Source organism: Ptychodera flava, chromosome 20, assembly GCF_041260155.1.
Source record: "Ptychodera flava strain L36383 chromosome 20, AS_Pfla_20210202, whole genome shotgun sequence".
NCBI lineage: Eukaryota > Metazoa > Hemichordata > Enteropneusta > Ptychoderidae > Ptychodera > Ptychodera flava.
Window position 1 is genome coordinate 35,507,557 of NC_091947.1, and position 12,246 is coordinate 35,519,802.

Genomic DNA, 12,246 nt, shown 5'->3' on the forward strand with positions numbered 1-12,246 from the left:
CTTTGAAAGCGCCATTTTGAGCGACGACAACACACTGTACATCAGCAATGAACACTTGCTCAATGAACGCGAAACTGCCTGTTGGCAACAATCACAAACGCTGTTGAAACGGGTAACTCTGCAACAGCTTTTTTCTAGCGTAATTATAGCGCTCTCTACGGCGACACAATGAGTTGTTCTGTACTGAAAACCTGCCAAATGTTACCGATGAATTTAGATCGCGTAAAGGTATCACGTACGCGCCATTTGAATTATCGGCGCGACTTTTTTGCCCAATTGATTTTTCTGAATGCGATTTTTCTGATTTTTGAGCGTAAATATCGCGTTATCGCGCCCCAAAGTGATCCCTGTGTATGTATGTGTGTATGTATGTATGTATGTATGTATGTATGTATGTATGTATGTATGTATGTATGTATGTATGTATGTATGTATGTACGTACAGTATGTCCATCAACATCAAAAACACGCAAACCACTGCACGTTTCAGCTTGGTATTTGGTGTGTGGATGCATCCTGGGCTATAGATGGGATTTTGTTCAAATGAAGTCTGCATTGCCAAAATTATGCAAATGAGCTTACAAAATGTGAAAATGGTTAAGAATTAATAACTCAAGAACCGCTTTTTTGATTGCTTTGAAAATTTGTGTGCAAGTACCTTAGGTGAACCTTATACAGTTTTATGAATATTGTGAAGATATCCTTAATTTTGTATTTTTGCTGAATTTTTTGTGATTTTTCTCATTTTCAGTAAAAATTCTTCTTCTCTGAAACCGCCAGCCCAATCGCTCTCAAACTTGGGTTGTCTCTTTGCAAGGCTGTTCCTCTTCTAATTTGTTGAAATTATGACAAAATTGGGAAAATTACTATATTTTAAGCAATTTTGTCATTTTTGGTCAAAAAATCTTAGACAGTATTTCCTTTTAAAACCCTGAACAGACAGCTTTCATATCTGGTACACAGATGTACAGAGATGACAATAGTTAGATATGTGGAAATTGTCCTGAAATATAAAAAATTGTATTTTTAAGACAATATTGTCATTTTTGGTCAAGAAAACTTATCTCAAAATTACTTGTTTGATAGCTTTGTAATTTGGTATAAAGTCCCTTGTTTGATAGCTTTGTAATTTGGTATAAAGTCCCGAAAGATGTTATTAGATAAATTTCTGCTCAAAGTGTTGGGAAACCCCAAAATTTGTATATTTTAGGTACTTTTTCTCAGTTTGTGACCTTAAATGACCTACACCAACCCAGGATATGTTGTGAGACAATTTTGAAGGCTGTGAACATAATTTTGTCATATTTGGTACCAATTTGTAGGAAAATTTGATCCAGAAAACAAAGCTGAGGTGATTTTTTTCATTTTGGACCAATTTTTGCAACTTTTCTATGTAAGACATACAAGAACTGATGAGAAATTTGGATCCAGGATAATTCCAGATGTTGTAATCACCGCCCACAGTGGAAGGCATTTCACTATCTGTAACTAACTTAAGTGCTGTTTACATTAGAATGATAACACTCATGGCATTAAAGCCCGGCTCGAAATGGACCGGGATCAGGATTAGTGCCAAGTTTGGGTGGGCGTTTTGGGGCATGGCTCTGCATAATGAGTCTGTTGGCAACGGTTGCGATCGTTCGCATTATCTGCGTAATCTGTTTGCTCTCAAATCACACTCAGGCTTGGGTACGTACAGCCTTCGTTTCCCGGTTCGTTTCAGTTATGCCATGGCAATACTCGAAAGAAAAAAGAAAGAAAGAAAAACTAGGAAGGAAAAGGAACACGTAAGGAAAATGGCAGGAAAAGGTAAACGGCGACGTCATGACCGATCGCAAAAAATATAGGAAATTCACGGAAGGGTCGAGACTGCCTTGAATCTCGTGTATCACGATATCTGTAATAGCGATCGCGGTCAGTTGCTCGGTTGCTTGGCGGCGGGGTGATATCGAAATATTATCACGAGTTATGTTTATTTTCGGAGCAATTGCAAGTTTTGTTCGAAACGTTTGTTACCTTCGACTGGAATCAATGACAGACTGGGTTCCTCTCCGTCTTTCTTTCTACCTCCATGGTTATTGAAGGAATTAAAGTCCAGCTTTTGCCGAAATATTATTACGATGTAGCGCGGAATCAATGAGCTGTCCTCAGACACGCGTATCCTAAAGCGTTTACAAGATTGGGTGATGGCGCTAACTTGCTCATCTTGAACTGAAAGATTGAATGTTTCAACTGTTCAAATATCTTACAATTTTTGTTAAATTCTCATCACAGAAGTCCAAATGTAACTGGGATAATCGGTATATCAAAACCTTACTAGTACCAGCCCTCCGAACACGACATGTCATTTCCACGTGTAAAAACACGTGTACATACGGCCGTTTTCGGGGCCAGCATATATATCCAAAACAACTCTTCAGTACCGTCACGTTCGGTGTAGATTTTGAAGGGGGAAGTTGTTAAAAACGTGGATCTCTTCGACTGACAATAATTAAATTGATCATGGAGGCTACCGCCATGTTTGATGGTTATTTTCGATGCCATTCTCAGTGCAAACTATGGACTCTGCTTGTGCGCTTTTCGCTAAAAGATTGTACTACGGGTAAGCTTACTGACTAGTCCTCTTGCTAAGTCACGTCTGAAAATGGTTCACTTTCGTGATGTCATTGCACCATAAACGCTAGCAAAAGAGTTGATGGCAACACAAAGTTTTCATCCTTCGCCCGCTGATATAACTCTAAGTTTACATATAGTTTGTTTACATCGTAATTGTTCTCGTATGCACAGCAAATGTTTGACCAGTTTACGCCTCTGCGCGTCACCGAATGATTGACAATTGTTTGAATCATGGAACGACTGTCTCCTGAGGGCCATTCCCTTCATTCAGAAAGCGATTTTTCCCTAATCGTCGTAGTTTTAAAAACTTTGTGAAACTTTGCAGATACCTGTATGGCCTAGGTGTTTATGAAACAGTCTATGTTCATGGTATGCCAATAATATATGTTTGAGAATCGTTTAGGCCGATTTTCACGGAGCGGTCTACCTAGCTATTGCCAGTTGTCACTCAAGCGCCATTATGAATTTTCAATAAGTTAGGGGCCTTTTATACCCCGCACACCGGGTTTAATTAAAAATCTCCAAGTTGTAATTATTCCTGTCATTTGTGCTTATGTTATACCAAGGGGTGGAACATTGTATTCAGGAGGGGGTAGGGTCTAGAAGATCGATGATGCAGCATTACTTTTTACCAGATCCCTTGTGCATTTTTGCCCCACTCCCACCTTTTCTTTTTTATCAAGCCTTTCTCTGTTTTTGTTATTGACATTTGCTTATGTATTTAGGATCTGCTTCTCCCATTGCTATAGAATTGATATGCATGTTCCTAAAGATGACCTCCAGTACCTAAGTTGGAAACCTTATTTGCTTTTGCTTTTGTCATTCTTGTTTTTTCTGGTTTAAATATTTCTTGAATGGACCAATTCAAACCGAATGTGAGCACATAGTGTCCTTGACGGTATTTTTAAATTTTAAAACCCAAGCTCTAATTGTTAAAACAGAGAAGAACTGCTGGCAAAGGTTTTTACTAGACTCTGACAAGGTGGCATAAGTATATCAAAAGTAATATATGATCTACAAACCCTATGTGCCATGGATGAATGTAAACAACACTTGATAAGCAAAACTTAACAAGTTCATAAAAATGCTTCATTAACCCTTTTCCTGCCAGACAGTATCACTTCCCCATCAGCCAACTCAGTGAAAAGCGGTATTCAGCCAAAACATGACGTATTTTCACCCACTGGGCTTGGTCTGTTAAAGAATCTTTAGTCCAAAAAAGTCAAGTTTACAGTAATCTGTTAAAATACACCACATGGAATAAGTTGTGTTTCATTAATTTTAACCATCTTGACCTGGTGGTGAAATATGGACTTTGCAGGAAAAGGGTTAATAGTTCAACAACTTTCCACAGATCACTATTACACTCTATGTTGTTAGTATTCTCAGGAATGCTGATCTATCAAAATGGTGTTACAACTAGGGTTACTTACAAACAGGTGTGTGGAGGGACTGTGGGTTACACAATAGTTGATTCTTGGTTTGACAAGCTATGTAGGTACGGCCATGGAAAGTCCTGAAACATCCTGTAACAAAAACACTGATACTTCACACTGCATCAAAATATAACAGAAATTAACAGTCAACCTCTGTGTTTACTTCATCAGCTTATCGTACAGATGACGGTGAACCATGGGTGTTACCAGTTGTACGTACTGTGGAATCTCAGATGGCTGCAGACCAAAGCCTGAACCATGAATACTTACCTATTGCTGGACTTAAAAGTTTCACTGATGCTGCTACTAAACTGGTGCTAGGAGAAAGCAGTCCTGCCCTGTTGGAAAATAGAGTAAGCAAGAATTAGATCAAGCCTTTATTTGTGATCATCTCACATCTTCATACACTGAAAATTTCAGCAGAAGTTACTGCATCATATGACAAGACCGGCTAGCAAAAGTAACACCTTGATTAGATTTCTGGTTACAGTATACTGTGTTTTCTCTGCATGTTTACTCAATGGGGCAATTTCTACCTCATTCATCAAAATTAAGGGGTAGACTTTACATTTTAGGGGCAGAAACAACAGCAAATTCACAGGTCACAACACTATGCACTCGGGTCACCATCATATGGGCATATTTGCTTGCTGTGTTTTGTGCACGATTTTTGCGCTGTCAGTAACTTTTAAAGGGAGAAAATGGCTCGAAATGCGCAATTTGCACAATCGGGCAGTTGGGAGAAAACCCTGAGTATATGAGTTGGCCAAGAAATGATTCCCTATCTATTACCTATTCAAATACAATCTCTTTAATCTTAACTTTTGCTCCATTAGAAAGGTTTACAGACAATCTGTACATGTATGTCCATACCTATCTCATTATGATAACATTGAACTTGCCAATTTTTTGGCATTCAGTGCTTTGGCAAATATCTTAGGATTTTCCAAGATTACTCAGGATTACTATCACCATACATGGTATGCATGTGTGTGTCTGCAGGAATTTTGTCACATGTACATGTATATATACATATATAGTTATGAACCGTTGGTACACTGATATGCATGGACGATTTACAGCTCATCTAAAATTTCTCATATTGATAATTTGACAATAATCTTAATATTAATGATATTTTTACTTACCCAAATACGCATATCATATGAAAACAAGTGAGGTATTCTGAAGTTTTGCAGAAGAACTCTCTAGAAATAATCCTGAATTTAAGTCAACGAAATTAATCATTCTCCGAACAATTACCATCAAATATATCAATCAGTGTATAGCGTTTTTATGTGCTTATGGAGCCATTTTAAGCTCTTACTGTGATTGTTTCAGGCCAATGGTTTCCAAGCCCTAAGTGGTACTGGTGCTTTGCGCCTAGGAGCAGAATTCTTGAAGAGATTTGCTGTACGTGACATTGTCTATTCCTCCAACCCAACATGGCGTGAGTATTACATGATACTTTGATAGATAAGTTGTAGAATTCTCAGTCTTACAGGCCAATCTCTCTGAAATACTGAAAGCTAACTGAATTGCATGCCAAATGTCTTCAAACTTTTGTAGTTGTAGTTTCCTGAAGAATAAAGTTGTTTTCATCTTTCTCATTTCTTTGAAAAGGTCAGACTATATGCATGTACACAAAATTTTCATCTATCGTTTTCATATTTGTCAAAATGCTAGTATGTAGACAATCATATACCTACTCTGTGTTAGCATATACTGGACATGTCTGTCACTCAAAAGATGTTAAGAAATTTTTTTCAGTACAGCTGAATTTTCAAAACCTTTCTCTTTAGGAAATGTAGGTTGATCTTTTATTGTGAGTATAAAGTAAATACAATTTCAATTAGATACTATAGTGATGATCATACTGATGAATGGCATTGCAATGGTGATTTCTGATACACACAATGTCATTGGGGTACATGTACATGTATACCAATATTTGATGACATTGAATAGTGGGCTTGGAACACTTAAGACTACTAATCAGATAACTAAGGGTGGTTTGACATGTTGAGTAGTATCACTTTTCAAATGAAATAACCAAAATAATGTGAAGTACGACTCTCGATCAAGAATAAGCTAGACACAGAATACTTTGAATCTTGTAAGAAGGTGGGCTGGATAAATTTGTTGCTTTATCAGAAAATTTTGACAAAGCTCTGAAGAGCTTATGATTTCCATGTTTGCATGTCAACTTCATAGCATAAAAGCTATGACCACTAACCATCTAGTATACTGTGGTGAAAGGAGACTTGAGCAATCCCTACACTGAAAAACATCCCCACATGCACAGTTATATTGTAGATTCAACAGTTTTGTGCAGAACTCAGTGTACTAACTTTACTGTAGAACGTATGTGTAGTTTTACAAATTCATAGATCATGTCAGAAATTTGCCCTTCACATACATGTATTGTACCCTCCCATCTTTGCCCATTTACAGTAGCATATACAATTGGCATCAGGTTACATGTACACCTTTTTTCTGTACACTTTCAGCAAACCACAATGGTATTTTCAAAGATGCTCATTTCTCTGAAATTCGCTCATACCGTTATTGGGATGCCAATACTAAAGGATTAGATTTCAATGGTATGATTGAAGATCTTAATGTAAGTATTAAGTATCATAAAATATTACAAATATATAAACTATATTAATTGTTGATGTACTACTGATCCAAAGATCTCTCATTCATCGTAGGAGGAAATCTACAACAAAGACCAAACTGTTACTTTTTAATGCAAACAAGCCATGAACATACATCCACACTATTTGTCAAATTGTCAGTTTTCTTTGTTACTGTTGTGTACAATCAAAAGCAATATAGACATGCAAACAAAAGCTTTCATCCATTAGTGTCATTGTATGGACCATTTAGACATGTACAAACAACTGTTTTAATTTGCCAGGTGGTAAGTTTAATATTGGAACTTCCATCACCAAACCCTTTCAAAGTTTGTGCAACTTACATTCAAACAAAATAGTTTGAGATTATATTTACTTAATGTGGCATTAATTTATGCATGTAGCCTCCTTTTAAATAAATAATGCCACAAGAAATACAATATTTGTAGCCCAAACAATGAAGTGCTTTTTTAAACCAACTCACAAATTATTCAAACAGCAGAGATATTCTATTTTCATCACAAATGATATAAAAATCCCTGACAAGAAATTCAGCATCCTTTACCAATACTAATTTTGCCCACTTGCAGTGACAACATCTCCATGATAAAACAATAGTTTGTGAAAAGCACCATCGCTTGTTTTCAATGATCTTTCCACATTCAAATTGCTATGTTTCTTTATGACATTTTATGTTGTCTATTCCACAGAATGCTCCTGAGAACTCTGTGATTATACTCCATTCCTGCGCTCACAATCCAACTGGTGTTGATCCAACTCAGGAACAATGGAAGAAAATTGCTACCGTTATGGAGGTGAAATAGCTTTACTGTTAAAGCAACACAAAATACTTTTCTTATTTTGAACAGTGAATTTGCTGAACAATTCTTAGAATAGGTACTCTGTCTAATCTTTCTCATCATTAACCAAGTCACTGGCAAGTGTTCTATGTCCAATAGATGTACTATAGCATCTTTGCTCAGTCAGATATGATATCACTGTGAGAAGTGTGATTGGTCATTAGGATAATCACTAGTTGTATTAATTTGTCTACACAGCAAAAGAAATTATTTCCATTCTTTGATGCTGCTTACCAAGGCTTTGCATCTGGTGATTTGGAAAAAGATGCCTGGTCCATCAGATACTTTGTTGAACAAGGCTTTGAACTCTTTGTTTCATCATCCTTTTCCAAGAACTTTGGTCTCTACAGTAAGTAGTGTCAAGTTTATGACTACAACTTGTGTGAAGTAAGGGAAAATGCAATCCACATCACTGTCAAACATGTCAGTGTTTTAGGTGCCACAGTTTATGTGTGCATTCCACTCCATGTCTGACAATCTGTTCTGATGGATTGTGAAGATACCTGCTTTTATTTTTATCCATGTGTACACTCCCAGTGAATGGTAAGACAATCTAAACACTCTGACGATTACGACCCTGGTCTACATTTAGCAACCAAATAGCAGTACTTGCTAATGTTGTCAGATTGTACAGGAATTTACTTCGCATATTGGTGACATACTTTAAAATGTACATGAGATGCATCTTGAGTTGTAAAGTACAACATTATCTGCTCACTAATTTTGTTATATTTTGTCTCACAGATGAGCGTGTTGGAAATTTGACTGTTGTGACAAATGACCCTGAATGTAATGCCCGGATAAAGTCCCAATTGGAGGTTATTGCCAGACCAATCTGGTCCAATCCACCCAATCACGGAGCTCGTATTGTTGCTACAACCTTGAATAATCCATCATTCTTCACAGAATGGTAAGTTTACTAATTGAATGGGGCCAAGATTAAAATTTCAAATGTTTGTGTTAAGTACTGGCATGGTTTCATCAAGACTGCAGTGTAAAGTATCAATTGCAAATTGACACAATGACAGGGAATTATTGTAACTTGCTCTACTGGCATGGCCATGGATAAATTGCATTTTCAAAGTTTGGGTAATGATTAGAGCGTGTAAAATTTTTTGTTATGTTTATAATATTAAGGTGGTTTATGGATTGTAGTTGTCTTCCCAGGAACAGATGTAGTCATGTGTAGCTATGATACTACAAATAACTCCAGACTGTCAATAGCGTTTCCATTATTCTATCCCTTCTCACAGGAAAGATGACATCAAAGTCATGGCAAATCGAGTGATTGCAATGCGTGAGGCTTTGAAACAGAAACTGAAGTCGCTAGGGACTCCAGGAAATTGGGACCACATAACAGATCAGATTGGAATGTTCAGTTATACTGGTCTTGGACGTAAGTTATCATGTTTTGCCGTTTTATTGATACTAAATCACCGTCTTTATGTACATATTAGATCTGCATCTGTGTGTACATGTATGTAACTAATGTATTGTGTGGTTTGTGTGTGTGTATGCTGTACAAATCCCTGCATCACTTCAAGTCCCACATGCCGTGTCTTTTTTCCTCCTTTTTGTATTCAATAAAAAAACCAGTTGATACACAACCTAAGTAATAGACTATACATGTAAGTGTATTTGTCTAGCTGCATACCTGCTAAATCATAAACAGGAAGAGCAAGAAAATGAAAATAATTCTTTGCGTAATCTCACAATGAAGTGGTCAGGGAAGCAAAGAGCACCACATCACTTTCACCCAAAGCCAAGGGTGAGAGACAAATCTTGTTACTTCATGGTTATATATTTGGCCGAGATTCTTTACTTATTATCTGACAATGTGTAGAGTAAAAAGTAATAGGACAATGTGTACAGTATAAAGTAATAGGACAATGTGTAGAGTATAAAGTAATGGGACATGTCAGCAAAGGAGTCACGAGAATGTAGAAGTCAGTGTTTAGAGAGTATCCTGTCCCAGCAGTTGTCAGTTGGATTTTCTCATTTAGGTTTAATAATGACATTCAATATATTTATTACGATAAGACAACATGGGGAGTCGCATAAACAAAAATTTTTTTTTTCTTTCTATCGTTTCCTCCACAGCAAAGCAAGTTGAATATCTGATCAAGAATTATCACCTGTACATAATGAAGAGTGGTAGAATCAATATGTGTGCGATTACCACAAAGAATGTTGACTACATAGCCGCTGCTTTCCACGACGCTGTCTCAAATGTACAGGAAGATCAATTGTAAAACAATAACACAAAATTTCAGGGTAGTGTTAACAGTCATTTCAGATTTCTCATTTATGTACCATCCAACTGAATACTTTGGTATGGCATTGCATAAGATTGTTTTGGGCTTTCATAGTACCTGCTCAAACTAGAACATTTTAGTACATTTGTCATTATCTTTTACATTTGCTGTGGAAGACGCTATGCCTTGCAAATCTTATTACAACGATGGTAGCTGATGTGTATTGCTAACCTTTTTACATCAATCATTTCTATGTGCTGCAGATGAAATGATTGAAAGGTTTTTCAATTCTTTTAAAGTCTAGTTTCTCTGAAATATCAAATCATGTTGAGGCCTACATTAGATTTTTGTGCATCATTTATGACTTCAAAGGAAAGTCACCGGATATCAATTATTTTGAACAAAATCTGCTGAAAGTTTTCATTGCTATACAAAGACACTGAAACTTGTCTTGAGAAATGCATTAATTTCCTGTATAATAAATTCTTGTCTCCCTGTACAGTTATTCTGTGTGTGTAGTTGTTCACATTGCATTTGATCCAAAAATGTAAAATAGATTTACATCATTATTTATCAGTAAATGCATGCAGTTACAACTTTCATTGTACATTAGTATGGTGAGTAAGTAAATATACATTCAGATGCTAGTTTGTATGTTGTGAAGTAGTTTCTTTAACCCTAAAAGAAAAAACGCATACACTATATGCTTTGCCAACCAGAGACTCTATCCATGACTACAACAGCAACAATATCTGAAGCAAGTAAAAACTGAAATAACACTCTCAATAAATAAATCTATGTCAGTTTGGTGTTACTTTGAAAAAACCCTTTAACACTCGGCATGCCTGAACAACATTAGGCCCAAGCTTTATTCTGAAAACAACCAGCTTTTCTCATGGGTCTCCTCCCTAGTTTCATTGAGCAACCTGACCCTAGGATTATGGTGCTTTGTGCAAAAAGTGGAAAATGACAACTGGAAAGAAACCCAGAGTGCTTCCAATTGATTATTAGATAGTTATTCTGGATTGCAGATGTTCAACTGTGCAAACCTTTTTCAGTTTAGGTACGACTGAAGCATCCAGGGCACTGTTTTAAATTATCTTGATATATGCTTTCTGTTAGTGCTTGGATTAAATGCCACACAGACAGGGCTCACTCAGCTAAAGTTGATCCATTTTGTCACAAAAGTTGTTTATGAAAATAAGCTACTGACATATTGCTGTCATTACAATGTCAAGAAGGATAACCAGGGTTTTGTGTGCAGGAAAGCAAGTTACTTTAGAAATGATGTGAAGTTAGCATGAAATAAGTCAAGCATAGGTTGTTGTTTTTCTGATGAAAATTGTATTTTTCAGCCATTTATCAGTAAATTAATGGAAGATGCATAACATAATGTATATTCTACCATTGCAGCCTATTTTTACAGTCTTCATTTCTTCCGCAAATTAAATGATTGTTTGCTGGTGATGATTAATTCCCAATTTTCATGAAATTTCATATAGCAATAAATTTGCTGTAATTTCACTTTCAAGAGGAGTGAAAGACGCCCTCTAGTGTTAGTTCCCAGAAACACAGTAAATGGATGTACATGTATCAACTTCTGTGACAGAATTAATGTATGAGCATTACTCTTGCGTGGTATGTTAACTTGTAAGCAATTAATTTTAGTACGAGTAGTAATTGATTTAATCTTTTATGACATATCATGGTGTGAAAATGTTTGGATTGTTACTTTTCTGTCAGTTGCACATCACCCCATTTGACCAATTGTAATAGGTTGCATAACATTTAGAATTATTAAAGTAATGCATACCACAAGCATAATCCTCATTGCTTTATTTTGTGTGATATTGATGTGTTTATAGGTACTGCAAGGATGGTTGTAAATTACTGGCCAAGTAGTGGGTTTTACATGTTGATTTTGCATACCATGTAGTATAAATGTTAAAACCGTTCTACATGCACATGGAATGGTTCTACTCTGGAATGAAAAGGACATGTAGTGTTCTACAGACTCGGGATGCCAAAGAGATCATGTGATGGCAGCGCAAACAAACCCATGTGAACAAATGCACATGGAAATACTTATTCTGTGCCTGTTAGTGTACGTATGAATGGTTCTGTTTGAACCACAATCTGAATTTAGGGTTTAACCTATTTTGAATGTCATGTACAGCCAGCTGAATGCTGTTCATGGACTTGTCCATGATTGTGATTTCATTCACAACCGAAACATCTTCTGATCTCTGTAAGATCAATGTTTGCAGGTGACGTAATTATTAAATAGGATGTTGCTTTATTTCAAGTAACAAGTCAATCCCTCAGTGTTCAATCCTTGACTAATTTCTTCACCATTTCATTACTGTCAACCATGACACAGACAAGTACATGAAAGACTTGTTATAATGCAGGTCATCTTCTTGTGCTGTATATTATTTTA

The 12,246-nt window shown here is 36.4% G+C and overlaps 1 protein-coding gene across 1 annotated transcript in view; it reads left to right on the forward strand.

Annotated features, from left to right (window-relative positions):
- LOC139120818 (aspartate aminotransferase, cytoplasmic-like) overlaps nt 1-11,630 on the forward strand; it is a 31,644-nt gene extending 20,014 nt beyond the window's left edge. Inside the window, exons 2-9 of the mRNA XM_070685388.1 lie at nt 4,224-4,405; nt 5,394-5,502; nt 6,563-6,675; nt 7,402-7,506; nt 7,750-7,900; nt 8,296-8,461; nt 8,805-8,947; nt 9,652-11,630. Of these exons, the coding sequence (XP_070541489.1) occupies nt 4,224-4,405; nt 5,394-5,502; nt 6,563-6,675; nt 7,402-7,506; nt 7,750-7,900; nt 8,296-8,461; nt 8,805-8,947; nt 9,652-9,803 (1,121 nt within the window). The 3' untranslated portion in view covers nt 9,804-11,630. The remainder of the gene's footprint in view (nt 1-4,223; nt 4,406-5,393; nt 5,503-6,562; nt 6,676-7,401; nt 7,507-7,749; nt 7,901-8,295; nt 8,462-8,804; nt 8,948-9,651) is intronic.
- Nucleotides 11,631-12,246: the final 616 nt, after the last annotated feature.